At 57.2% G+C, this 27687-nt stretch overlaps 1 protein-coding gene across 1 annotated transcript in view; it reads left to right on the plus strand.

Moving 5' to 3' along the window:
• Positions 1–12381: 12381 nt before the first annotated feature.
• Positions 12382–27687, plus strand: part of RFTN1 (raftlin, lipid raft linker 1) — a 153805-nt gene continuing 138499 nt past the window's right edge. The window contains exon 1 of the mRNA XM_008058939.2: positions 12382–12569. Coding sequence (XP_008057130.1) covers positions 12425–12569 — 145 coding nt within the window. The 5' untranslated portion in view covers positions 12382–12424. The remainder of the gene's footprint in view (positions 12570–27687) is intronic.

The raw sequence follows: 27687 nt of genomic DNA on the forward strand, positions 1-27687 counted from the left end.
CAGCTGCACACACTGGGCTCTGGGAGGGACATTCACTCTGCAGACGTCACTACAGATCCGTCCAGCATCCGTCCCTCTGTCCACCTGTCCACCCATCAGCCCTGCTGATTTTAAGTTTCCTTTTAGAGACACTACAGCCCCTGGCACGGGTCACTCCTAAACACCTCAGCACATTATTTAGAGTTCAGTACGTGTAGGGTTTGCCTAAGGTCCAGTGTAGATATGTGTAGGGAGACGTGCCAGTCTGGAGAATGCCATCTGCATAATGTTTTGGTGGATGCGTGCACCTGTGTAACCCCTACCAGACAGCCTGTTACCATCACCCTGGAAAGTTCCTTCCTGCCTGTCTCCGTCGGTCCCTGCCCCCACCCCCTCTGTGGCAGCCACTGCCCTGGATTTCATCAGAGGTTACTTTGGTCCATTCTTTTTATCTTCTTTTTTTTATCAGGGTCTCACTGTGTCAACCAGGCTGGAGTGCAGTGGCACGATCTTAGCTCACTGCAGCCTTGACCTCCTGGGCTCAGGCAGTCCTTCCGCCTCAGCCTCTCACGGGGACTCCAGGCATGCACCACCCTGCCCAGCTAGGTTTTTATTTGCGATGAGGCCTCACTACGTTGCCCAGGCTGGTCTCAAACTCTTGGCCTCAAGCGATCCTCCCTGCCTCGGCCCCCCAGTGTGCTGAGATTACAGGCGTGAGCCCCCGCGCCCGCCCACTTCAGCTTATTCTTGAACTTTGTATAAATGGAATTCCGCAGTGGCGTGTGAAGCTGTTTGCACTCACCATGTGTCTGAGACTCATCCATGTCGTATAGGTAATTTGGTCTTTTTTATTGCCGAGTTATATTCTGAGTATGTCAGTTCCACAGTTTGTTTATATAGTCTCCTGCTGATGGGCACATGGTTATTTTAGTTTTGCTTTTTTGGTTATTGGGAACAAAGCTGACAGGAGCTCTTGTCTACAAGCCTTCCTAGGGACATATGTTCCGTTTCCCGTGGATAGACGCCCCGAGTAGGGACCTGCCGGGTCCCAGAGGAGAAGAAGTTGTCAGGCCCTTCCCAATGGGGCCTTAGCATTTTGCACTCTCACCAGCAAAGGACGTGAGCTTGAGATTCCAGCTACTACAGCCCTGTCTTTCTTGTCTCAAAGTCAGGAGTACGCTTTGACTAGCGTTCTTCTGGGCCCAGACAGACCCACCCGAGACAGTCAGGAACATGTTTCGCGGGTGGGGGGCTCTCGGAAATCCCGAACTCTGCCGGTAAGTGGGTTTGAGCTTAAATTATTGCAGACAGTCGGATGAATATTTTATTTTTAGAGACCTTCGGAGAAGGGAATTCCATAGGGGAATATACCCTTGGTTGTGAAAGATTGACTGAGTGCTTTCTATAAAAAGAAAAACAGCCCCAGCCCCCAAGAAATCCACGAAACTTCTGCTTAGAAACTCCCGGGGGACTTCCGGCCCACTGGCCTGGCTGACGTGAACTTGGTGGAGAGCCCCCTTGGACTTCACCGTGTGGGCAGCTGGCTGTGAGGTGGGGTTTGCTCTATGAGACAGGACTGGTTTGACTTTCTGAAGACTCAGAGAACAGCTCTTCTGAGAATGTGACACCCCTCTTATCTGTCAGCACCCTTCTTACCACTGTGCTGGCTGAGAAGACGGGCCTGTGACCCCGGCCCCCATATGCCAGGATTGGCTGGCCCAGGAAGCAGGCCATGAGCCTTTCTGCCAGGGTAGGCCCCCGGGGAAGATTTTTGCTTCTCACCACGCTGCCTCAGTCCTGACCACGCTTCCTGGGGTCAGATGACCGTCTTGAGACATTGCCCTGTGTTTGGAGACTGCTCCCATGTCCTGTGTGCCTGCCATAGGGCAGGACACAGTCAACCGGGGTTGAGTGATCGTGTGGCTCGTGGCCTCCATCTGGGTGATGGCCTCTTTGGAGGTTGCCAGTGGGTGCCAAGGTCAGGGCCCCAAGGTGTGTTTGACCTGAGCCTGGGAAGCGCAGCCCGTGTGTTTGGGCCTGGGGGAGCTTAGCTGGCTATAACTTTATCTGTGTGAACCCCGTTCTTTTTTACAGATTGTAATATTGTTGTTAATGAAATACTAAAAATTAGAGCGGCCTCCGGCTGACTCTTGCCAGGCCCTACTGGGCACTTGGCATGCACCTCAAGTGGGTCGAATCCTCATGGGTGGCGAGGACTAATTTTATCTGCACTTTGACCTTGAGGAAGCAGGAGCTTAGCAAGGCTGACTTGCCCTGAGGTCATGTTTTCGAGACCTCAAGGGGAGAGGTTGTGACAGTCTGGTTATGGAAGAAGAATCCATCTCCAAGCCCAGATTTCTGCGTACACGAAGCTGTCATGTAATAGACATGCCAGAATCAGGCCCCTAGCTGGACGGTCAGGACAGAATCACAGGAAGTGACATGCTAGCTAACTTTCTTTAGTTTTTTTCTATCTTTCTTTTGGTTTTAAGCTTGCTGAGTTTGGTCCAGCCAGGGGCTTGATTTTGGCAATCGTTGGCAGTGTTGTGGTGTGATTAGGATTGTAGTTGTATGGAAGGCATGGAAAGGTGTTGCCAGCTGTTGGGCCTGAGTGTCTGTGGCCGAGCTGTCTGGTTGTAACCACAAGTTGCTGCGGCTGTGTACATCAAGTATAAATGAGTTAAAATCAAGCAGTCAAAAATCTGGCCCTCGGTCTCACTGGCTACATTTCAGGGGGCTCAGAGCCACGTTGGGTTCGTGGTACTGAATTGGATCACACAGGCAGAACTGTTCCTCCTTGCTGGAAGTTCTGTTTGAGAGCTAGCCTATACGCAGCATTCCCTCCCTGCCAGTAAAAGAATTGGGAACAGACTTGGCCAGGGCTTCTGCTGTGGGATACTTTTAGCCAGCTGTTTCTTTCTTGCTTTCCTTTTAAAGGTTTGTGCAGGGTGTGATCGTCCCTCATTCACCTTTGGTTTTTGAGATAAATATGTTTCCCTTTTCTCCTGGGCCCCCAAAGGGACTTTCATCACTGTCACTGCATATTGTATCCAGATGGTTCTCAGGAAAGCTTGTGCAGCGGGCGAGCCATGGTCACCACTTGAGCCCTGGTGGACCCTTGCTCTCCTAAGGAGCATGCGACTCAGCTTTTATTTTATTTTATTTTTTTACTTTTTATTTTTTTTGAGTTGGAGTCTCACTGTGTTGCCCAGGCTGGAGTGCAGTGGCCACTCCCGGCCACCGCAGCCTCGACCTCCTGGGTTCCGGTGATCCTTCCGCCTCAGCCTTCCAAGTAGCTGGAACTACAGGTGCGTGCTACCACGTCCGGCTGATTTTTTTGATTTATTGTAGAGATGAGGTCTCGCCAAGTTGCCCGGGCGGGTCTCGAACCCGCGGGCTCAGGCAGTCCACTGACCTCAGCCTCCCAAGGCGCGGGATGACAGGCTGAGCCACTGAGTCCGGCTGGCTCAGCTTTTAAATATGCATCTGTATGACTTGCTCCCTACCTGGGCTGCATACCGGAGGGCAGGTCCCTCTCAGGGGGCCAGAGCTCAAGACTTGGGACACCGGACCACAGTCTACGGGGTGTGGGACTCAAAGGCTCTGTTCCGGATTTTCCTGGGTCTGAGCGGCCCCAGGTGTGGTGAAGGGGACAGTGGAGAGACTGTCCTGTGGATGTTGCCTCTTCTGTGGGGCACAGGACCCCAGAACTGGGCTCACAGAGAGGGAGGCCAGACCTCAGGTATCGTGACTCCCCAAGAGCCATGTTTTGCTCAGACCAACCCTCATGCCACTGTAGGACCCTGTACTGGATACCTGCGGCGTCCCATGTGTGGTTGCACAGGCAGACACAGAGGGTCAGGGTTCATTCCTTAGGGGGGACTGTAGGCTCTCCTCCGTGTGTGTGTGTGTGTGTGTGTGTGTGTGTGTGTGTGTGTGTGTGTTTTGAAACCCCTGCTTTGCATTTTAGCCTCTGACCTGAGGAATCACTTTAGCCTCTGCCCTGAGGAATTCCTCCAGTTTTTCGCTAGGCTCCAGAAAGCCTTCTGCCTCAGCCTTCCAAGTAACTGGAACTACAGGTGCACACTACCACGCCCAGCTAATTTTTTAAAAAATTTATGGTAGAGATGAGGTCTCGCCAAGTTGCCTGGGCTGGTCTCTAACCCACAGACTCAGGCAGTCCACTCGCCGCGGCCTCCCAGAGTGCTGGGATGATAGGCTGAGTCACAGCCCAGCCAGCAGGCAGGTTTTTATCGTGCGTCTCTTTTGTTTTATTTTGGTGTGGCCAGCATTTAGAACCAAACTTTGCTTACAGTAAGTACTCAATGCATGCTTGCTGAATGAATGAATGGCCTGGAGCAGCAGTCATATTAACTTCTCCTTGCAGGGGGGTGTGATAGTTAATGGCATGTGTCATCTGGCTACCTGTGGCTTTGATGCCAGAATTTGGCCAGACACCAGCCTGGGTGTTGGTGGGAGGAATTCTTTAGGTGGGATTGGCACTGAAATCATCAGACTTTGAGGAGAGCAGGTGACCTGCTGTAATGTGGGTGGGCCGTATCCAATCAGTTGAAGGCCTGAAGGGAAAAGGCTGAGATCCTTCAAGGAAGAAGGAATTCTGCCCACAGGCCGCCCTCGGACCACACCTGCAGCCTCGCTGGTCCCTGGTTCCCAGGCTTCCTGCTGACTCTGAAGAATTTGGACTTGTCAGCCCCCACAGTGGCACAAGACAGTTCCTTAGAATAACTAGCTCTCTGTCTCACCCTGTCTATGTCCATTTGTCTGTCTGTCTACACACACACACACAACACGAGGAGTCCTGTGTCTCTGGAGGACCCTGATAGTGCAGAGGGACCGGCGGAAGGGGCAGGGGTGTCGCTGGAGGTCCGTGTCTGGAGATTTCTGAGTGTGGGCGGAAGACCGCAGGGCTCTGCTGACGCGACCCCAGCTGGGCCGCGGTGCGGTGTGGCTGGTTAACCCCGCAGGAGCCAGCGATGGGGGTTATGCGGAGGAGGGAAGCTGGATTGGAGGGGGCATGGGCGGCCTGGTGGCGGGTTGGCTGGGAGAAGGAAGTGGAGGGGAGGAGAGCAGTCACCACCCGGCGGGCCGGGGTCAGGGGAACGTGGCAGGGCAGGCTGGGTGCCAGGAGGGCCGTGGCACTGCCCACGTGGCCTGCCCAGAGACCAGGAATGCAGGGGGAAGGGCAGGCTTGTGGGGCGGGGTGTCGCCGTCTCTTCGGGGCAGGTTCCCAGAATGTCTTGGGATGATGTGGAACCGTCCTGGGAGCTGAGATGCCTGCCTGGGGTGGAGAGGGCGGGCTGCAGGGTGGGAGGCGGGGCCTGAGGACCTTTGCCCAGAGCAGGCTGAATAAGGGTGAGGAGGGGATTGTGGGGACCCAGGGGGATGCAACTTGGTGGGCGCACACGACAGTGCCCGATTCTGTGCCGAGAGCCCCCAGGTCTTGCAGCCAGCACATGGAGGCCGAGGGACACCCAGCACACCCCAACATCTGTCAGACACCGTGCTGTCCACGGGCTAGGGGTCTCTGGGGAGGTCACAGTCAGGGTCTCTCGGGGCTGCGCCCTTTCTCTTCTGGGGCTGCAGGATCCACGTTCAGGGGTTGTCGGGAGCATGGCGGCTGGTGGGAGGTGGCCTTGCCTCCCGCCGTGGGGCTTTCCCTGTGGCACTAACACAGGTCCTGTGACGTGACCGCTGGCCATCCCCAGAGAGCATGGTGGGAGAGTGAGGTACAGCTGTCACATCTCCTTCGCCTGGCCTCTGGTCACCCTCCATCGTTTCTAGCATCCTGTGGGCCAGCCTTGTCCAGTGTGGACGGCCTGCGTGTGGGTGTGGACCCCCAGAGGACGGCCAAGGGCCATTTCGGAGCCTGGCTGGGGTGCCCCCTTTTTCAGCTTTGAGAAGCATGTGTGCTCAACAGGAAAGCTTGACAATGTCGCCCGTAGTCTCATAGCCCAGGGGAAAGTTCTGGTAATGTGTGGTTTGTGTCCTGTCAGTTTTTTAAGAATGTGGATTTAGAGATCAGAGATCAGGCGCGTTCAGGGTATGGCCTGTAATCCTGCGCCTTTGGGAGGCTGAAGTGAGTGGATTGCCTGAGCCCGCGTGTTCAAGATCCACCCGGGCAACTTGGCGAGGCCACATCTCTACAATAAATCCAAAAAATTAGCCAGGCGTGGTAGTGCGCACCTGTAGTTCCAGCTACTTGGAAGGCTGAGGCGGAAGGATCGCCGGAGCCCAGCAGGTCAAGGCTGCGTTGGCTGGGAGTGTGCCACTGCCCTCCAGTCTGGGTGACAGAGTGAGACTCCAACTCAAAAAAAAAAAAAAAAGAATGTGGATTTAAGGCCAGGTGCTGGGGTCACTCCTGTCATCCCAGCACTTTGGGAGGCTGAGGCCAGTGGCTGGTTTGAGCCCAGGAGTTTGAGACTAGCCTGGGCAGCATAGCGAAACCTGGTCTCTAAAGAAATACAGAAATTAGCTGGGTGTGGTGGTGCATGCCTGGAGTCCCAGCTATGGGGAGGCTGAAGCAGAAGCATCACTGGAGCCCAGGAGGTTGAGGCTGTGGTAAGCCGTGATCGTGCCACTGCCCTCCAGCCTGGGTGACAGGGATCACAACTCAGAAGAGGAAGAAATTCATGCACATGTTGTGTCTATAGCCTCTTACTCATCAACAACCCAGACACAGGAAACAACCCAAATGTCCTTGGAGGGTGAAGGCTGCCCACGGCCCCTATACAGGCCCGCTTAGCGGGTGGGAGGAGCCAGTGGCCTTGGCCATTCCGAGCAGACGAAGCATGTGGTGGCCTCTTGTGTAAGTGAGCCTCTCCGGAACTCGAAGCTGAGCGTGCCAGCAGTGGTTTATTTTGCTCGGGAACCTGCAGCTTGGGGGCCCGTGGGAAGGTGGGAACAGCCGGTCTCTGCTCCCAGTGGCGGGATGAGGCGGAGGACCCGCCTGGAGGTGGCCCGCTGGCAGGGTGGGGCGGGCTGTGCGGCCTCTTCCCCCTGGCCTGTCTCTGGGGCTGCCCGGGCTTCCCCCTGGTGTGGTGATTCCCAGAGCAGCCTCTTCGGGGCAGGTGGCTGCTCCAGCGGCTGGGGAACCACGCTGGGCTTTTGAGTGCTTTGGCGGGCGGGCAGTCCCGGAAGCAGTTCAGGAAGTGACGCAGATCTGCCTCTCCGAGGCAGGAGTGTTGGTGGGTTTTGGAGCCGCGTTGGAAAACCACCCCACTCAGCATGCTACCTTCCCTCCTGTGAGAGACCCTGAGCCCAGGAGATGTGCTTCCCCGAGGCGCCCTGAGAGCCCCCGGGAGGGACTGTGCGGCCCGCGGTTTCTGCCTGCTGCTGGCGATGCTGTTTCTAGACCCTTCCCTGCCTCCCCCTCCCATGACACAGCACCCCGTGTCTCCAGCCTCTTCCCGGAGTCAGGGGTAAGGTCGGGGAACCTCACGCGGTGGGCAGCAGTGCGTGAAACACCATGATGAGTTGAGGCATTGTCATGTCTGATTCTTCCTTTTTTTTTTTTTTGATTTGGAGTCTCACTCTGTCACCCAGACTGGAGTGCAGTGGCCGCTCCCGGCCACCGCAGCCTTGACCTGCCGGGCTCTGGTGATCTTCCGCCTCAGCCTTCCAAGTAGCCGGAATTACAGGTGCGCACTACCACACCTGGCTAGTTTTTGATTTATTGTAGAGATGAGGTCTCGCCAAGTTGCCCAGGCAGGTCTCGAACCCGCGGGCTCGGCAATTCACTCACCTCGGCCTCCCAAAGCACTGGGATTACAGGCTGAGCCACCGAGCCCGGCTTGAATCTTCCTTTTTGTAAGTTGGGTTTTTCTTACTTGTGTTGAGCCCCATAGGGACTGTGATAGACCTTTCTGAATTCATGTAAAACATTTTGACAGGATGGCGTTTTCTGGAAGGCATAAAAGGAAAGTGGTGGACAGCAGGATCCAGCTGGGATCCTCTCCCCAAAGAGTGAGGGCCACTTCACACTAAGGTTTTTTGTTTGGTTGTTTTATTTTTCCTTTTTTTTTTTTTGAGTCAGAGTCTCCCTCCGTCGCCCAGGCTGGAGCGCAGTGGCACGCTCATGGCCACCCCAGCGTCGACCTGCTGGGCTCCGGCGATCCTTCTGCCTCAGCCTTCCAAGTAGCTGGAACTACAGGCGTGCGCTACCTCACCTGGCTAACTTTTTGATTTATTGTACTGACGAGGTCTCGCCAAGTTGCCTGGGCTGGTCTTGAACCTGTGGGCTCAGGCAGTCCCCTCGCCTCAGCCTCCCACAGTGCTGGGATTACAGGTTGGATCATGGAGCCTGGTCTCGTTTGTTTGTATTTTTTTGAGTTGGGGTCTTACTCTGTTGCCTAGGATGGAGTGCAGAGGCACGATCAGGGCTCATTGTAGCCTCAGCCTGCTGGGCTCAAGTGATCATTCCTGAGTAGCTGAGACTACAGGCATGCACCACTCCGCGCCGCCATGCCCCGGCTCGTTTTTCTTTTCTTTCTTTCTTTTTTTTTTTTTTTGAAGAGATGAGGTCTCACTATGCTGCCCAGGCTGGTCTCGAATGCCTGGGCTCCAGTGATCCTCCCGCCTCCGCCTCCCAAAGTTCTGGGATGACGGGCATGAGCCACCACACCCGGCTGACTCTCTGTTCTTCTGTAAGCGTCTGGACAGTTTCCAGCCTGGGGCTGTCACGCCTCGTGCTGCCGTGGGCTTTCTCGTCCGTGTCTGCACGCGTGCTGCCCCAGCGTGCGTGCCTGCTTCTGTGGGTGTACCCTGGGGAGGGTTTCCGGGTACAGGGCGGGGTAGAGTCATCTCTCTTGCTTGGTGCCAGTTTACATACTCATCATGCGTGTAGGGCCTCCCTTTGCTTCGTGCCTTGCCGGCACTTGGCGTGGGCACTTTCCCGGAGGGTTTCCGCTCTCCTGACGGACGCCTGTCACCTCCCATGGCCCCTCCAAGGGTCCCTGTCCCGTGCTCTTCCTCACTGGCGAGCGTCCCTTCCAGCGTCCCCCGGGGTGCTGCGGGTCACCTGCCTTCCCTGCTGATCGGTGGGAGTCCTTGATGGACGGGCTGTGAGTCCTCGGGTGAACACAGGGGTGTCAGGCAGCACCTGCCGGCTCTCGGGAGCGATCAGGCACCTCCTCCCGCCGCTGCCTTCAGGGACACACGCCAGTGGCTGGGACCCACTGTGGCGGGTGTTCACACCTCAGAGTTGGGCAGCCTGCGGGCTTTGTCCTTTCCTGGTGAGTGGGCTTCCCCGTGCACCCCAGTAGAGGGGTGATGAGTAGTTTTGTTTTTTTTTAGTTGGAGTCTCACTCTGTTGCCCAGACTGGAGTGCAGTGGCTGCTCCCATCCACCACAGCCTCGACCTGCTGGGCTCTGGCGAGCCTTCCACCTCAGCCTTCCAAGTAGCCAGAACTACAGGCGCGTGCTACCACGTCTGGCTAATTTTTGATTTATTGTAGAGATGAGGTCTCGCCAAGTTGCCCAGGCGGGTCTGGAACCCGCGGTCTCTGGCAATCCACTCACCTCCGCCTCCCAGAGCGCGGGATTACAGGCTGAGCCACCGAGCCCGGCGGTGATGAGTAGTTTTGCAGTCTCTGGGTCACCTTGCGCTTCCTTGAGAGTATTTTGAGGAATGGAAGTTTTAGATCTCAACATAGTCCACTCTGTCAGGGGCTCCTTTGTGGCAAGAGCCTTGCGTGTCCTGTTGAAGAGACCCTGCCCCCCAGGAATATTGATACGGCCGACCTCTCATGATCGATTTGCCGAACACTGCCTGCGGATCCGTGCCTCCAGGTGCGGTGATCAGGGTTGTTCACCCGGGAGCATGGGGCTGGGATCTAGCCCTGATGCCCTGGAGGCCCCAGCTGGCACAGGACTGTGTCCTCAGAGGAGGACTCCCTATTCTAGTGGTGGCCTGGCTCCGGAGGCCACCTTAGCCCCGTCCACCCACCCTGCCCTTCCCAGTGGGCCCTCTTGCCCTCAGGGCCTGCTCCTGCTGTGAGCTCCTCTGTCTCCAGAGTCACACCCAGCTCTGTCCAGCAGCGCCCAGCCCCCGCCCATTCGCGTCCTGTGCGTGACTTGAAGGTCTGCCTGTCCAGCAGGCTGACCCCCTTCAGGGCAAGGACCGTGCTGCGTGTTCTGCAGAGAGCTGCTCTGCCGAGGGCTAGCCTGCAGGAGTGCGGGATCTGGCCACTCTCGGGGCAGTGCGGGTCTGCCTGAGGGTGTCGGTGCCTCCTTGTCCCGGCCTGGGCTGCCCCGCCTGCCTTTGTCCTGCTGTGCGCGGCGGGCCCCGGCGGCTTGCTGTCCCGTGGCTCTGTGTGCAGCCTTCCTGCGAGCCACCCTTCCACCTGCAGGACCGCAGAAGGCTTCCGACGTAATCAGTCCATGTAGCTTGCACATAAATCATGTCCGCTCCCACTCTCAGACCCCATGTCCCCTTGCTAAGACACGAGCAGATCTTCCTGTTCTCGTCCGTTCTTTAGACTTTGTGGTTACCGGAAAGCACGGCCTGGCCGTGGCCAGCCGCTTCCTCCCGCTCCCAGCCACGCCCCTGTAGCTGTTTGGGGACTTCTCTGCGTCTCTGTAGCCTGCTGGGTCGGGCAGAGGAGGTGCTTGTCTCCAGGGATGTGGTGGCTGCATCTGCATGTGACATTCCTGACCAGCTCACAGTTTTGTGAAATGTGCCCTGGTGGCGGCACTGGGACCCCACGAGGAGGGGCCGAATGAACGCCTTCTGCGGAGTTTGGGGCGTGGCTGGAAGGCCCTTCTGGGAGTGTCATCTGCTGGGGAAGAGGGAGCCTTGGTTGCTGGACTCCCAAGGGCCTGGACCCAGCCGACCCTGACACCCGTGACGTCCCAACGTTTCTCCATTTGCCTTCCGAGCTGCGACTGAGGGTCTGGTTCTGATGCAGGGTCTCTGCCCCCACCTTCTCCAGCCCTGCTGCCAGGGCCGGTCGGGTCTTATTCTGGTCTACAATCACTCTAAGCGCGTGGGAGCACGCTGCTACTTCCTGCGGTGTGCTCTGAAAAGGGGCACTTTTAGCCGAGGCCAATAAAACGCCACCATCTACGTTTAGAAGTGTTTTATGAATATGAATTTCCTGCCTAAGTGATTAATGTTGAGAGCAGAAAGGACTCTGGAGTCTGAAATTGCACCCACAGCTCCTCCCTCAGCCCCCGTGGTGACGGTGACACGTCCCTTGTTGTCACAGGCTGACCCGTGACGCACCACGTGGCTTTCAGAGCCTGTCTCTCAACCGTGTGTGCACATCGGAGAGGACTGAGGCCTGAGGCCTCTGAGGAGTGCTTCCCTCCGATGGGGAAAAGCTGGATGGAAACAGAACCGCTGCTGGTGTCGTTTAGAGATCCCATGACGGCCGGCGGGGGCCTGAGCAGGGAGAGGGGCTGAGGCGCGGGCAGGGCGTGTGCGTGCTCCGGCCCTCGTGAAGGCGAGGCCCTTGTGTGTGATGGGGGGCCCCAAGAAACCTGGAATTTCTTTGTAAACGATTGTGGGTTTATTCTCACATGTTTAAACCTCAGCCACCTTCAAAGTGCTCTCCGTGGGATGCTATACACCTATCAAGATGGTTTTTTTCCCACTGTTCAAGGAGGTTTTTGAACCTATTTTGATGCCTTTTAGTGCTTCTCCCGTTTTTTGTTTCACCTCTTCCACATCGACAAGGACTTTTGAGGACTTTTTCTTTTCTTTTTTCTTTTTAGAGTTGGAGTCTCACTCTGTCGCCCAGACCGAAGTGCAGTGGCCGCTCCCGGCCACCGCAGCCTCGACCCGCTGGGCTCCGGTGATCCTTCCGCCTCAGCCTTCTGAGTAGCCGGAATTACAGGCGCGCACTACCACGCCCGGCTGATTTTTTGATTTATTGTAGAGATGAGGTCTCGCTGCCCAGGAGGGTCTCGAACCCGCGGGCTCAGGCAGTGCACTCACCTCAGCCTCCCAAAGGCGTGGGATGACAGGCTGAGCCGCCGAGCCCGGCTTTGAGGACTTTTTCATCTGGGGAAGCAAAAAACAAGGTTGCTCAGGGTGAGGTCAGGTGAATTGGGAGGATGGGGTGCAGACGTCATGCTGTTTGGGGTCAAAACAGCTGGAGACTCAGCGAGGTGTGGGCAGGTACACTCATGAATCACCCATCATGAAATGGGCAAACACACTTAGAGAATCTCCAAAAAATATTCACTGAAGCCGAACCAGCGTCTCCCAACAACGAAAGCTGGTCCACGGATGCTGGTGGGTCCCTAGAACACTCACCTGGGGAGAAGCCTGTACTATAAGGGTCCTGCCCTCCAAACGATGATTCTGGGGCTTTTGGGGTCCCCCTCGCCTTCCTCGGGAAAATAACAGGTCTTCTCTACCGTGGTGTTCAAAAACAAAATCTCAGGGAGCATCTCCCCTCTCGCTTTGCCGGCAGCTGCTGAGATGGGTTGCGGATTGAACAAGCTGGAGAAGCGGGACGAGACGCGGCCTGGGAATATTTACTCCACCCTGAAGAGGCCGCAGGTGGAGACCAAGACAGACGTGTCCTGTGAATACCGCTTCCTGGAGTTCACCACGCTCAGTGCCGGTGAGTGCCTGGGCAGGTGGGTGGCATCTCCGGAGTCGGGGTGGGGTGAGTGAAGGGTGGCTTACAGACATCCAGATTTTATGTGAAACCTTTGACTTTTCTTTTTGAGTCAGCGTCTCACTCCATCGCCCAGACTGGAGTGCAGTGGCACACCCACAGCCACCCTAGCATCGACCTGCTGGGCTCTGGTGATCCTTCCGCCTCCCCTTCCAAGTAGCCGGAACTGCAGGTGCACGCGACCACACCTGGCTAATTTTTTGATTTATTGTAGAGATGAGGTCTTGCCAAGTTGCCTAGGCTGTTCTCAAACCCATGTGGTCAGGCAGTCCTCTCACCTTGGCCTCTCAAAGTGCTGGGATTACGGGCTTGAGCCACTGTGCCCAGCCGAAACCTCTCTTTTTTTTTTTGAGTTGGAGTCTCACTCTGTCACCCAGACTGGCGTGCAGTGGCTGCTCCCGTCCACCACAGCCTGACCTGCTGGGCTCTGGCGATGCTTCCGCCTCAGCTTTCCAAGTAGCTGGAACTCCAGGTACGTGCTACCACGCCCAGCTAATTTTTGATGTATTGTAGAGATGAGGTCTTACCAAGTTGCCCAGTTGGGTCTCGAACCCGCGGGCTCAAGCAATCCCCTTACCTCAGCCTCCCAAAGGCACAGGATTACAGGCTGAGCCACCGAGCCCGGCTAACCTCTCATTTTTTTTAAAGATAGCAACTAATTAAAATCAGTTAAAATTATGGGTATGGTAATCCGGTAATCCTAGCCTATAATCCTGGTGCTTTGGGAGGCCGAGGCGGGAGGATCGCTTGAACTCAGGAGTTTGAGACCAGCCTGGGCAACACAGGGATACCTCGTCTCTACAAAAAATAAAAAAAACTTAGCGTGATGTGCCTGTAGTCCCAGCTACCCACGGAAATGAGGCAGAAGATCTCCTGAGCCCTTCTAGAAGGTTGGGGTTGCCGTGAGCGGTGACCACGCCACTGCACTCCAGCCTGGGTGATCGAGCAAGAGAGCAAGAGTCTCTCTCTAAAAATAAAATAAGCAATTAGATGGACACGGTGGCGTGCGCCTATAGTCCCAGCTACTTGGGAGGCTGAGGAGGGAGGACTGCTTGAGCCTAGGAGTTAGAGGCTACAGCGAGCCATGATCGTGCCACTGCACTCTGGCTTGGGTGACAGAGCAAGACCCTGTCTCTGAAAATGAAATGAAACGAAATAAAATAATAACAAATGGAAATCATGACACGTGTGTGGGCCGAATGGCCCACGCCACTCCAGGCTGCAGACGGTTTCGCAGAGAGCCGCTCAGAAGGGAGGCCCTGTCCCCCTCCCCCTTGGCTGCTGGGTCTCAGAAGGGCTTGTTCTTCTGGGCTTGTCCTCGCCTTGGCTGAAGGTGGCACGGGTCACTGTCCATTGCCCGTGTCCAAGATATGAGGGAACAGGGAAGGGCCTGGTGACCGGCACGGCAAGCTCAACTCAGTCAGGGCATTGCTGAGTGCTGCTGTGTGTGTGGCTGGAGCGGTGCTGGGGAAGCATGAGGTGTGTCCCGGCCTCCCGGGGTTTTGTGCCTGGTGGGCAAGCTGACCCACACGCAGGGGACACAGGGGAGGAGCTGAAGCAGGTGGCAGTCGTGAGCTGGAAGACGAGCCACTTACCTCCTGTTCTTGGAGGGTCCAGTGTGCTCCTCCTGGTCCCGGGGCCAAGAGCATCTGGGCACGTTCCCCTCTGGGTCTGCACTGAGCGCCCAGGGCAGGACGGTGAGCGGGAAAGCTCCCAATTCCATGGGTTTGAGCCCCGGCTCTGTGGTGGAGTCGCCGGATGAATCCCCAAGCCTGGGCTGACGTGTCCTCCTCTGACAGACGGGCACATGGTGTCCACCTCCTGGGATGGCTGTGGCGATCAGGAGGGGGACGTATGGGGCACTCGTGGCACAATGTCGGTGTGTCGTAGGGGCTGCTAGTCCCCCCTTCCACTTCCTCTTCCTCCCGCTCCCCGACTTTCAGTCCCGCCGCCGTCCCTGCGTTGAGACTGTCCTGCTTCTTGAGCCCTGAGAGGAGGACCACAGGGTGTCCCTGCGGGGATGTTGCTTCCAGGGACCGGGCCCAGGTAGCAGCATTTCCTGGCTCTGCAGGGTCGGTGTGCAACTGGGCTGAGGCCCGTGGACGGGCGTGTGGCCGGTGAGTGGTGCCTCTCACATGGGTGGCAGTGTGCAGAGACATCGGCTCCCTTCAGCCTCAGGGCTGTCCGTCCCCACTCAGGTGGAGCCAGCCCCCAAAGCCCGGTCCCTCCTCCCACCAGCCTTGCCCGTGTGAGCCTTGTCCGTGTAAGCCTTGCCCGTGTGAGCCTTGACCTTGTGGTGTGGTGTGGCCAGGAAGCCTTGGGCAGTGGTGGGCTCTGGGGAAGGCCTGGAGGAGGGGAGGCTTTTTCTGGACCCTCAGGGAGGAGGAGGATCCAGGCCAGGCTTGGGGACGGGGAGAGCGGGGGCAGGGCCTCCCGGGAAATGTCCCCCAGGGAAGGGCACAAGGAAGGGGGTGCTGTGTGGTTCCACATCCTGGGCAGCGTGGGGGAGGAAGGAGACAGGGTGGGAGTCGTGACTGTCCTGATGACGACCCCTTAGGGAGCGAGGGTGCCCAGGCAGGGGGTGCCCTGGGGACAGCCGGACCTCAGCTACCCCTGGGTCAGGCCTGCGTGAGGAGGGCGTTTTTCGCTGGAGCGTCGACCCCCTGGGGTCAGGCCAGCGGCCCTCAAGGTGAAGCCCGTGCCCGCGCCCGGGACTTGGGAGAGACACGAGGCCTTGGGCCCCGCCCCACAGACACTGAGTCACAGAGGGGGGGACCGGGGCCGCGTTCCCAGGCCCCGGGACCCTGGTGGTGCTGAAGATGGAGAAACGCTGGCCCAGGGTGGGGACAGTGGACAGGTGCACAGCGAGGTTTGGGCGGGGCGTGGGATCCCGGCATGGGAGGGCCTGGCGGACGTAGGAGTGTGAGAGGGGTCACCAGGGCTCCGCCAGGTGGCTTAGGGGCCATGTCCTGCCAGCCGAGGGTGTGCAGCCGGCATTCTGGGTCTGCAGACAGCCTTTCCGCGGTGCGGGAGCGGCTGGTGTCTGTGCCCTTCACCCCTAGTGAAGGCAGGATGGCAGCCCGGCTCAGGGGCAGAGCTCCAGCTCTGCTCAGGACGCCTGGACACGTCGGGGCCTGTGTGCGTGCCCAGAGTCAAGCAGACCCTTGTTTCCAGCTCCGGGCTGCTCACGCCTGGCTCTGATGCTCACCTTGGAAGCAGGCCCGGAGGGGGCTGGGCAGCACCATCCAGGGTCCAGCCTCCTCCTCGGCCCCTCCTGGGAGCCTCTGTCCCATCCACCCAAGTGTCCTTCTCAGCTCCTCTGCCCTTGCGGGTCTGACCAGGTCCCCTAGAATGGCTGAAAGCTGACACTAGCGCTGGTGTCTGTGGATGTGGCTGAAGTCTGTGATGTCTCCAGGAGTTGGCTGGGGTGACCTGGCTGCTGGGGCCTGCCGGCAAGGGTGGGGGTGGGGGGTCTTCCCAGGGAAGCCCGCACGCACGGAAGGGAGCACAGTAGAAGGGAGGGAGGGGCGGGCAGGTGGCAGGAGGACTCAGTGTAAGTGGGTCTCGCCACGGGGAGTCCTCCAGCTCCAGGCTGAGTGCCCTGAAGTGTTTGTTTTGCCTGCCTTAATGAGGGGTTTATTACCGCGCCCTGGAGATGATACCCATGGCCTTAGAACATCACCAGATCTCTAGCATTCGCCGCTCTTGAGGTCACTGGTGTCGGTGGCACTTTGGTTGGTACAAACAACAAAAAACCTTGGACTAAAATGCCAGAATCCCTGGCAGAGGGACGGCCTGGCAGTCTTTGAGTGTCACAACTGGGGTGACTTTTTATAGGGACAAGCCTTTGGCTGTCATGGCTGGGGTGATTTTTTTTTTGAGCTGGAGTCTCACTCATCGCCCAAGCTGAAGCACAGCGGCACACTCACGGTCACCCCAGTGTCGACCTGCTGGGCTCTGGTGATCCTTCCACCGCAGCTTTCCAAGTAGCCAGAACTACAAGCGTGTGCTACTGTGCCCAGCGAGGTTTTTATTTTTTATTGTAGAGACGAGGTCTCGTCAAGCTGCCTTGGCTGGTCTTGAACTCACAGACTCAGGCAATCCACTGGCCTCGCCTCCCAAAGTGCTGGGATGACAGGCTGAGCCACCGAGCCCAGCTGGGGTGACTTTCTATAGGGACCAGCCTTTGAGTCTCACGACTGGGGTGACTTTCTATGGGCCCCAGCCTTTGAGTGATGGCTGGGGTCACTTTCCGCATCCCCAACCTCCCGCTTGCCCTCGAGGGGTCCCCCGGTCCGCCCTCCATCGCAATGGCCGAAAGGCTGTTCCACCTCCACCTCCCTGGCCTCGGTGTGTTCCTGCAGGTGACCAGTCGCGATGGAGCCGTGGCCTCGGGTGCCACGGCTGATCAGTGTCAGCGGTGGCAGTAATAACAGCCCCCATGCCACGCTCCGTGCTCGGCGCCCGTCAGTCTTGACCATACACATGAAGTCGCCCCACACGCCCAGGGAACTGCGGCACATGGTGCTGGGCTCGAGTCAGACCTCAGATTTGCCTTCTTCCAGTCCTTTGCTCTTGAGTGGTATGGATGGTCCCAGAGGCCGGGCTGCGGTTGCAGATATGTGTGCTCTGACCGTCATCCCGAGGCCTGTCTGGGGCACGTGGCAGCGTGTCTTGGCGAATCGCATGGAGGTGGCGCCGAGTGTCGCGTGTGCAGCTGTGTGGGTGGCCAGGCAGCGTCAGACCTGCGAGCTCAGTGGAGCCTTCTGGCCCCGGGCGTGGTGTCTGTCGTCCTGCTTGGCGGGTGGGAGCCTCCAGCGCGGGCCTGCCCGGCAGAGCTGCAATGTGGACCAGGGTCTTCTGACACCACGTGGCTCGTGCGGCTCTCTCCTGCCAGGCACCCGCAGGCTTCCTGGGGCAGATGCCACATTCAAGGTCACGCTGCCCGTCCCCTGCTGGGGCGGCTGTCCTGTGGGCCAAGAGCATGAGTGTTGGTTGATAACCCGGCGTGTAGCGTTGGCTCCTGTGTGCTGCTGGTCTTAAAATAGGACTGAGATTGCCCTACAGCCTGGAGGAGGAGGCCGAGAATGCACCAGGGCGTGTGGATGGCTGCCACTGGGTCCCAGTCTTGCAAATGTGCCAGAATCAGGACTCGCCCTGCACTGAATACAGACTCCTCCTTGCTGAAAATGCACACGAGTTGGCTGGGGAGGGTTGTTCTTCCCTAGAAAACCACCCCTCGCCTCTCCCGGTGGCATCGAAGTCTGCGAGACCATCTGTTCCCTCCAAGATGATTGCCAGACTATTAGGTTAAATGGTTTCTCCTGACCCACTTTCGGCTCCTGCTTCCTTTCGCTCCTGGCTATTAAGCCGTGCGGGGGGCTTTCCTGGAGCGTGTGTGGACGTTCTTTCAGGTCCCGTGTGGGCGACAGCCGCGGCTGGGTGCAGGGCTGTCATTCAGCGTCCTACCTGCGCCTTGTTGCTATTTCCAGTTCCGGCGACTGCAGGGAGCTGGTTTTGCGTGAGATTCATGCATGGAAGTCAGTGGCGTGAGTGGCGGTCCTGGCCGGGAGGGGTCGAGACAGCCCCTGTGTTTACACAGAGGCTGCCATGAGTGGTGAGGAGCCCAATCCCTGGAGGTGTCTTGGAGACAGCCACATGCATCTGTGGTCGCAGGGCTTCTTTTTGAGTTGGAGTCTCACTCCATCACCCAGGCTCCTGGCCACCTCAGCCTCAACCTGCTGGGCTCAGGTGATCTTTCCGCCTCAGCCTTCCAAGTAGCCAGAACTGCAGGTGTACACCACCACGCCTGGCTAATTTTTGATTTATTGTGGAAATGAGGTCTCGCCAAGTTGCCTGGGCTGGTCTAACCCGCGGGCTCAGGCAATCCACTCGCCTCAGCCTCCCAAAGTGCTGGGATGACAGGCTGAGCCACTGCGCCTGGCCCCAGGGCTTCTTAAGGACAGATGCGATGATACAGTGACGTGGCCTAAGCCCGGCTGCTCCACACGCCTTCTGTGGCTTTGCTTTTGATGTTGCGACCAAATCTGCATGGATGTGATTGTTAAATATTCACTAATGGGGTGATTAGCTTAATTCCAGAGGCATCCCTTTCTTAAGGTAAGAACACTTCACGCGCTCTCAGCTGTTCTATATCCAGACCAAGAGACAAGTCAGTCTCCTGTGAAAACAGACGCAGGTGTGTATGCACGTGTGTGTGTGATCCAGGTAGCAAATTTCAGCCAGTTGTGTGTGTGCGTGTGAATGACCCAAGCAGTAATTTCAGTAAGTTTTGTGTGTGTGTGCATGTGTGTGACTGTGACTGTGTGTGTGAGTGGCCCAAGCAGGAAATTTCAGCGAGTTGTGTGTGTGTGTGAGTAGTAAATTTCAGCGGCTTAAGGCTGCCTTCAATAAAATGAAATTCCTTGGTGATAACTGTTATCTGTCAAAGCAAAACCAAATTATTTTTCTGCAGGGATTCATAAAAGCAGCCCCGTGGTAGTGGTAATAATTTTTCTCTAATTTGGTTAAAGTGGAACAGAAAGCAAGTTAATGTTCTGTGCACCCTACTAATTATTATTTGTGACGTCACTTTGAATTTATATAGAGAGGTGTGCTCCAACTTCACTGGGGCCCAGTCTTGTTTTGACAAGATTTCACCAGGCTTCCACAGAAAGGAGGCCTGCTGCAGTCTGTGTGTGAGAGGGAGGCTTTCAGGAGCAGTTCTGGCGTGGACGGGGGAGGCGATTCTGGCTTCCAGGGGCTGGTCACTGAGCTTCCGTCTGGAACGTTCTCAGGTCAGTCGGTCTCTGTCGTCCAGCCTAGAATGTGGCTTCTCGGCTCGGTCCCTCGTTCAGTCCAGAACATTCTCGGCTCGGTCCCTGCCGTTCGGCCTAGAATCTGGATCCTCATTTCGGTCGCTGTCGTTGAGCCTCGTGTAAATTCACAACTCGTTGGTGGGCGTGAACTCGACGTGGCGCCATGAGGAATGCGTGTTGCTTTAACACAGGATGGGCGGTGCCCTGTTCTCAAGGGAGCTGGCGTGTTTGCGGGGCGTGCTCGCCTTGGAGGAGAAAGAGGTCTTCTCTGGCAGGTTATTCAGCAGCATCCAGTCCCTGGCTCTCTCCCGACTCCCTACTGCCCTCAGGCTCCTTGCTGAACTTGTCGTGGTGAATGAGACGGTGGGGCCCTTACGCAGCTGATAGAGTCTGAAGCGTCCCACAGACACGCCTGCCGTGACAGCCACAGTTTCCCCTTGACCTGACAGGTCTCTGTGGCTGGAGCTTTGTCTGCGGCTCGGTGGTTGTCGGAAGGCTCTGGAAGTCCTAACCCGAGTTGAATCCTTGGGCCCACTGGACTGCCTCGGCCACGCCGGCTTCTGGGGGTCAGCTGGACACGTGTGGGTGCCGATGCCAGCGGCCCAGCTCTAGGGGCTTCCCAGATGCATGGGAGATGCCCAGCCCATGCTCGCAGGTCTCGGTCTGTCCTGGCCTTCCTGGGGAGAGCCAGTGGGGCACCGTACATGGGAGGGGCGGCCGCTGCTTCCCACAGCCCAGGCCGAGCTACACTGAAGGCTAGGTCTGGGCAGGAGAGGGGTGCTGCTTGCCGTACCCCCAGACTGCAGGCCCAGCTGTTCCTTTTCTTGCTACTGCTTCTTGCCCATCTAGAAACAAAATAAAAACAAGAAGTGTACTTCCATTTCCACGCCGTGGTTTCTTACTGTGTGCTAATGGGTTAGTCCCAAACAACGAAAATCCAGGAACACACATCTTTTCTCCAGCCTTCAATTGCTCAGCTACTACATGGCGTGAAGTCAGAGGGGGCTTACAGCAGGTGGTGTGCACCGGTGTCCCCGAGAAGTGACCTGGCCAGGGCTTTGCTCTCCTGGCAGGCGCCGATGCCACAGGGGAAACTGTGGCTGTCAAATGTCGGCAGGCCATGCAGAGCTGGGACGTGGGGACCAAGTTAGCTGAGGACACAGCGGTGTTTGATGCACTGTGGCACTTGTCCGTGGTGTAGTCTGAGTAGTGTGGGGCACCACCAGGACGGCCCCCATGACACACGCCTCCTGGCGTTCCCGGCCCTGTGTAATCCCTTGGGAGAGTGTGGATGGCCCCCCTCCGGGCTTCACGCTGAAATGTGACCCCGTGTTGGGGGGGTGCTTGGCGGAAGGTGATGGGTCGTGGGTGGATTTCCCCATGAGTGATCCTGCACCTCCCCAGGGTGGTGGGTGAGTTCTGGCTCTGTTAGTTCTCACGGGAGCTGGGTGCTTAAAAGAGCCCGGCCCTTCTCTGCTCTGGCTCTCGCCGTGTGACACGCCTGCTGGCCTTTCCCTCCCGCTGGGACTGTGACTGCGGCTTCCTGAGGCCTCACCAGGAGCAGATGCTGCTGCCGTATTCAGCCTCCAGGCGATAAACCTCTTTCCTTTAGAAATCCCCCGGCATCAGGGACCCCTTTACAGCAGCGCTCGTGGACGAACGCCACCCTCCCCGCCCCCCTCCGCGTGAGGGCCGCCTCTAGGGACTCGCTTCTGGTGCGTGGGATGTGGCAAGGGCGAAGGTGTCACCTTCGAGACGAGGTGACACGTGGTGGCGGCTTCCGTCTTGGGCTCTCTCGCTCTGCGGGAGCCGGCCGCCTTGCAGTGAGCGGCCCTGTGGAGGGACCCCATGGCCAGGACCTGAGGGCGGCCTCCTGCCTGCGGCCAGGGAGGACCTGGGCTCTCAGTGCCCCCGGCTGGCAGGCAGCAAGGTGTGAGCTCAGAGGTGGGTCCGTGCCGTGGGGCCGTGAGGTAACCTCAGGCAACCCCACGAGTGACCTTAGCCAGAGGCCCTGGGTGAATGGCGCCCAGACTCCCAACTCACAGAAACCGGGAGGTAGTGAATGCTTGTTGCTTGAGCTGCTGTGTTTTGTGGGGACTTGCACCTCCGCAGATAATCCAGGCAGTTATGTGCTGTTGCTGGAAGCACAGACCCTGACCCGGACTGCCTGGCTTCAAGTTCTGGCTTTGCCGCGGATGAGCTGTGTGACCCTGGGAATGCCGCTTCACCTTTCTGTGCCTTGGCTTCCTTGTCGGGAGGTGGAAATGCGGTTTTGGCTTCCAGCCGCCTCTGTGTTCCAGGAGGATTCGCTGGGAGAGTAGGGAGTGGATTTCAGTGGATCCTGCCACAGTCGTCTGCAGTGAGTGTAAGGAAGAGGCCACACGGGCCGTTTTGGGTGACTCTCTCAAGCCCCTTACACCCGGGCGCGGGGGCTCCCGTTTGCCAGAGGCATTTTCCAGAGGGCGAGGGCAGCGGTGGGCCCCTTAGGACCGGGACAGGCAGTCCTTCCTGTGTTCTCCTGCTAGTCTGGAAGCCGGGAGGCCGTGGTCACCTCCCCATCCCTGTCACTCCTGTGACACCGTGGAGATGCAGCAACTGCCACGTCTCTTTCTATATCATGCTGCGGCCTGTGGACCAGGCCCGTCTCTTCCTGAGACCGACTCACGTGTTTCAGAAACGCCTTCTGTGGACCTGTCACTCACCTGCCCACACGCAAGTGGCTCAGCCCGCCTCCCTGGGTGTCAGCCTGTGGCGTTTCAGCCTCCCGATGAGATGCAACTGCCCTGTGGCCAGCCTTCCCCAGGGCCCTGGCATGAGTGGATGGGGAGGCGTGGGAAGGTGGACCAGCCACCCTGGGTCTGGAGGCTCCTGCATGGGGCGACGCCACCTGATCCCCCTCGGTGAGGAGACTCCGGCCTGCCCAGGCGGCCCGGGTCCCGGGGGGGCTGTTGACTTGGAGACACGACCAGGTCTCTTTCCTTTGTCTTTCCTGAGCTGGTTTTCTCTTAACTGAGTACCACCCCCTCCCCCGAACATAAGCATCCGATTTCTCGTCTGGGGAAATATTTATAAAAGCGACACCAGCTCTCCTCAGTTGGTGAGAATTTCCTGCGTCTGCTGGCCGTGTTCACTCGATTGGCTTTCTGGCAGAAAAATAAAATTGCCTTCGATCGCCTGGCCCTGCCACCGGGAGCCGAGCCAGCGACGCGTCTGTGTGCTCTGGTGGGGATGAGCTGGGGGGAGGCCCCGAGACCTCCTTGAGCCGGGAGCTGGCGGGTCACCCGGGGCCAGGGGGCGCCTGGCAGCTCCCCGCTCCTCCCCTCCCTGTGAGCCGGGCACCTGACGCCTGGCGCAGGAATGCACTTGGCAAAGACGCTGGGCAGGATTTTCCTTCCCAGTGTGACAGTTGCCATTTGTGGACCCAGCATTTGTCTCAGCCCCCGCTTCAGGGATGGAAAGCAGGATCAATTAATATTGAGTGATGACAGCCTCCCTGCAGAGAGAAAACGGGAAGCCTCGGTGTCGTCACCCGCCTTCCGACTAAGAAGGAGCTTTTCCTAATTGTACAGAACAGAGACACCCGGGGGACGCAATTCATGTCTCTCCAGTTTGCCATGCAAATTGAAAGTAAACTAACCTGCCGGGCGCGGTGGCTCATGCCTGGTAATCTCAGCACTTTGGGAGGCCTAGGCCGGAGGTTTTGCTTGAGGCCCGGAGTTTGAGACCAGCTGGGCAACATAGCAAGACCTCGTCGCTACAAGAAAATAAAAAAAGCAGCCAGGCGTGGTGGTACATGCCTTTAGTCACCAGCTACTCGGGAGGCTGAGGCAGGAGGATCTCTTGATGTCCACCCTGTTCCTGGCGTCACTCTCCCTTGGCGTCCTGGGGCGGGGGCCTTGGGAGGGACAGCTGTCTGGGACTGGAGCCCGTGGGCAGAGAGAGCACAGTGCTTCGTAAGAGCAGGGTGCTCCCAGGGACATGAGAGCTTCCGTGGACCTCGCCTGATTTTTGGGTGATGAGGCGTGGGAGGCTTCCTGGGTGTGTCGGTGGGCGTGATCAGAGGTGATCCATATGTGAGACCTGGCACCGTGGTGCCTGCCTAGCTTTGGGGGTGGAGGTATGTGTCCTGGCCGGCAGTGTGGACCTAGCCGGCAGTGTGGCTGGCAGTGTGGAACAGACAGGATAGCGACCTGAGGTTACCATGTGTGCACGTGTGTAAGTGCGCAGGTGTGCACGTGTGTGTGCACCACAGCTGTTAGTCGCTCCCTCGGGGTCTGAGTGGGAAGTGGCTGTTAGCAGCATGTCCTGCAGGCCAGCTGGGACTTCTCAGAAGGGATAGGGACCTCTGCCTGCCTGAACCCGGGCAGATGAGGAAACAGAGGCCTTTGCTGGAGCAGGAGCTATCTTGGCGACTCCCAGCCTCACCGTGGCTCCACCTGGGCTTCTGACCGTGGAATGCGGTGCTCATGGTTCCAGAACAGGCGGTCACGCCCTTGACGGGGGTGGGGGTGGAACGTGGGCCTGTTATGGTCCTCACAGCCGGTCTTCGTTCTCTAGGAGCTGGGACGTGACGGAGGACGGTCTCCACCCTGCTGGTTCCGCACCTCCTGGTGTTCCAGAAAGTTCCTGCTGAGCTGTCCAGCGCCTCTTGGCCCGTCTTCCCACCTCGTGCCTGAGGTCCTTGGAGCCCTCTGGCTTCTCCATGTCCTCCTTCCTCTCTGGCCTCCATTGTTGGGCTCTCGCTCTGAGAACGGATTTTTGGGGGGTCTGATCTGGGGCCTCACTCTGTCGCCCAGGCTGGAGTGCAGTGGCACAATCATGGCTCATCACAGCTTCTATCTCCTGGGCTCAAGCCATCCTTCCGCCTCGGCCTCCCAAAGCGCTGCTCGGCTTCTTGTTCTGAGAACGTTTCCAAGGTTCTAGTGGCTTCTTCCCACAGAACGAGAACTGGGCCAGAGGCTTCTGGGTCGGGGCTGTGTCTTCGTGTTTGGATGACTCCGTTTCTGCCTCATATTCAGTGTTTAATTAATTCCCACATTTCATTTCTCAAGCCCTTGACTCGGTCACGGAGAGGAAGAGGGCTGTGTAGGGCAGGACACATCCCCTCTCCCTGTGGCTTCCCGTCCGACACCTGTTAGTGTTTTTTAAAGGGAAACTCCCGTATTTCATAGATAAGTATAATGCTATTCACGTTATTCAGGCAAAGAAATGTGACTTTTCCTCCTAACTCCTCAAGCAGTGTTTGTTTTTTGTTTTTTACAGCTTAAACTTTAAAAATGCTGTGTCAGCTGTCGGGGAGGGGAAGAAAGAGAAAAGAAACCTAGTGAATGCAGGAACCCGATTCGAGGGTGCTTGGTCTCTGTCGGGATATCTGTGTGAAGGCTCCTTGGAGATTTGTGTGCGATGGCTTCTGGGGCTTGGCGTGGGCCCCTGTGAAGGTGACAGGGAAGTAAAAGTCCCTTGTGTGTATTTCCCGGGACCACCTTTTGGTTCCTTCTAAGCCACATCTGAAGGCCTCTCAGATTCAAAGGAATTTTAAAAGACATTTAAAGGTAAAGTACTGTGATTTCTATACACAATTTTTTGATCAAATATGTGCCATGTCAGAGCTGTAATTTTTATGTTTTGTGTGTGTGTGTTGAGTGTGTGCATGTTTTATTTTTATTTTATTATTATTATTTTTTTTAGAAAGCAGGATTTATTGAGAGGACAGAAAAGCTCCCATAGCGGGAGGGAACCCGAAGGGGCTGCCCCATGTACATGTTTTAGAATGCTTAAAGCACGTGGGATAACCAGTTTATCGTGCATGTGTGCCTCTTAAAAACACTCACAACTGGGCTCGGTGGCTCAGCCTGTAATCCCACGCCTTTGGGAGGCTGAGGTGTGGATTGCCTGAGCCCGCGGGTTCGAGACCCGCCTGGGCAGCGAGACCTCATCTCTACAATAAAATAAAAAAATCAGCCGGGCGTGGTAGCACGTGCCTGCAATTCCAGCTACTCGGAAGGCTGAGGCGGATGATCACCGGAGCCCAGCATGTCGAGGCTGCGGTGGCCGGGAGCGGCCACTGCACTCCAGTCTGGGTGACAGAGTGAGATTCCACTCAAAAACAAAACAAAACAAACAAAACACTCACGAAGAAGAAGTGTCTTGAAAGTGGGAGGGCGGAGGCAGCGTCCACGCCCATTTCTGTGGTTGGCCAGCTGTCGGTGCAAGGAGTCACTGCATCTCCCTCGCCCCTGCTTCTTGGTGACTGCTGTTCGTGTAGCACGTGACTGTGCGCCAAGTTGCTGGGTGGGCCCGCATGGAATTCTTGCAGCAGTCCTGAGAGGTGGGTGCTGTTGCTGTTGGCATCTTCCAGTAGGAAAACTGAAGAGCGGAGAGGCGGAGTACCTCAGCTGGGGAGATAGCGTCTAGGTCTTGAGGCGGGCATTGGAGCCCGGGATGAGGCCCGTGCACCCTGTCCCCACCACTGCGTAGTGTAGGCTGTGACAGGTGGCTTTTTGTTTGCTTTTTAAAATGACTTGTGAGATATAGGCGTGTATACCTAGGCCTCTGACTTTTGTTTGTTTTTGTGATTTATTTAGGAATAGGGTTTTGGTCAGGCCTTACGTATAACCTATCCCTTGAAGGATGATGCAACTTTTGGTTTGCTTGAGCATGTGAAAAATGGGAGCCACCTCAATTTTCATTTTTTAGGTGTTGCTTATGTGAGGCTTTTCAAAGCACTTTTTTGCTTGCCTGACTGTGTTTTTAGCTTTGAGTGGCCGTTAGGTTGGTGAGATAAGGAGTTTTGCTATAGTGGTTACTTTGACATTTTTGTTTGTTCTAACATCTGGGGCAGTTTGAAGTGGGTCTTTGTTGACTCCTGTTTTTCTTGAGAACGGGTAATGTTTGGGATGACATTTTGTGGTAATTTCGGGTTGTATCCTGGACATTGTGACTGTCATGTTGTGGAGACTGGATTCTGTTATATTCCTCTGACAAGTGTGGATTTTGCTTGTTTGTTTTAGCAAACAAGCAGTTGGACTTTAACCGCAAATGCCGTGTCTTGGGTGGCAGCTGGAATCTCTGTTTGTTCTTGTAGCCCTAATGGAGCTGCTTGGGGAGGATCTCATGCATGCATGGCTCAGGAGTCAGATGGGGATTTGGGTGGTGTAGATGCAGAAACTGGGGCTCCCTCTCTCTGTCCTTTTCCTTTCTGGGGCTCCCCCTTCATGTCACCTGACTGAAGCCACCCACATTCCGTCTTCTGTTTCTTCAAGCCAGTAAGACCGTGGGTGTCTTGAGTTTTTGCTGCCCTGCATGATGGGTACAAGGCTATGGGTGCCAACTCCCGCCCGGCGCAGCACCTTTCCTGCGAGGCTTGGCCCCGCCTGGCGTCCGCTCCAGGCCCTCAGAAGTTGCTTCGTTCTGTTTTGGTCCAGAGTTTGAGGTTGATGTCTGCGGGAGGGCCGGTCTGATGGGGCCTCTTCCGTCACACCCAAAGTGGAGCTGGAAGGGTGGATGTCACCGTCCCCAATGTAAAGATAGATGAGCGAAGGCATGGAGGGAGGGGTCCACGCTCTGGTGAGGGTGTCAGGTCTGAAGCTGGTCCCTCGCTCTTCTCTGTTGCCGCCCACTGCATCTCTGTTGTGCACTTGGCTCCTGCTTTGAGGACGTGAGAACGTGCCAGGCCCTCCTGCCGGCCGGTTCCCAGAGGTCCCCAGAGGTGCTGTGTGGGTGGGTGGGGCCATGCGGAGCAGCGGGTGTCCCTGACGGAGGCCACCGGCCTTTACTTTGCTCCCTGCCGCCTGATCTTGAGCCTTTAGTTCACGAGTTGTGACATGCCTGGGGTGGCGGGGGCAGGGTGAACCTTTGGGAAGTGTCTGTGCCAATAGGACGGGTCCTTGGGGATATAGTGGCTGTGTTATCTGTCCCATCTTCCCACGGGGCCGGCCTTGGCTCTGTCCGGCCAGTGTTGTCAGGCAGCTCTATGCTTAGGGCAAGGCCGTGTCTGTGGGCCCGGGGTCCTGGCAGGTGGCAGGCTGGCGTCTCCCCAGGTTCCTGGTCACCCCTTCCTTCCCTCGTGGGACACGCTGTCCTAGTCCCCTGGTGCGGCATCTTGGAGGCTCCTGGAGCCTCCTTGCCTCCCGCCGGCCTCTGGGAAGGAAGGCCGGCCCGCCTCGGCCACGGCTCCTGGTGTTGGCCTGTCTTGTCCTCCCCTGTGAGCAGACTGTGGTGTGGCCTGCCTGGGTGAGTGGTGC

This window comes from Carlito syrichta, unplaced genomic scaffold (genome assembly GCF_000164805.1).
Source record: "Carlito syrichta isolate Samal-C Ts95f unplaced genomic scaffold, Tarsius_syrichta-2.0.1 Scaffold90623, whole genome shotgun sequence".
In the NCBI taxonomy this organism is placed as follows: domain Eukaryota; kingdom Metazoa; phylum Chordata; class Mammalia; order Primates; family Tarsiidae; genus Carlito; species Carlito syrichta.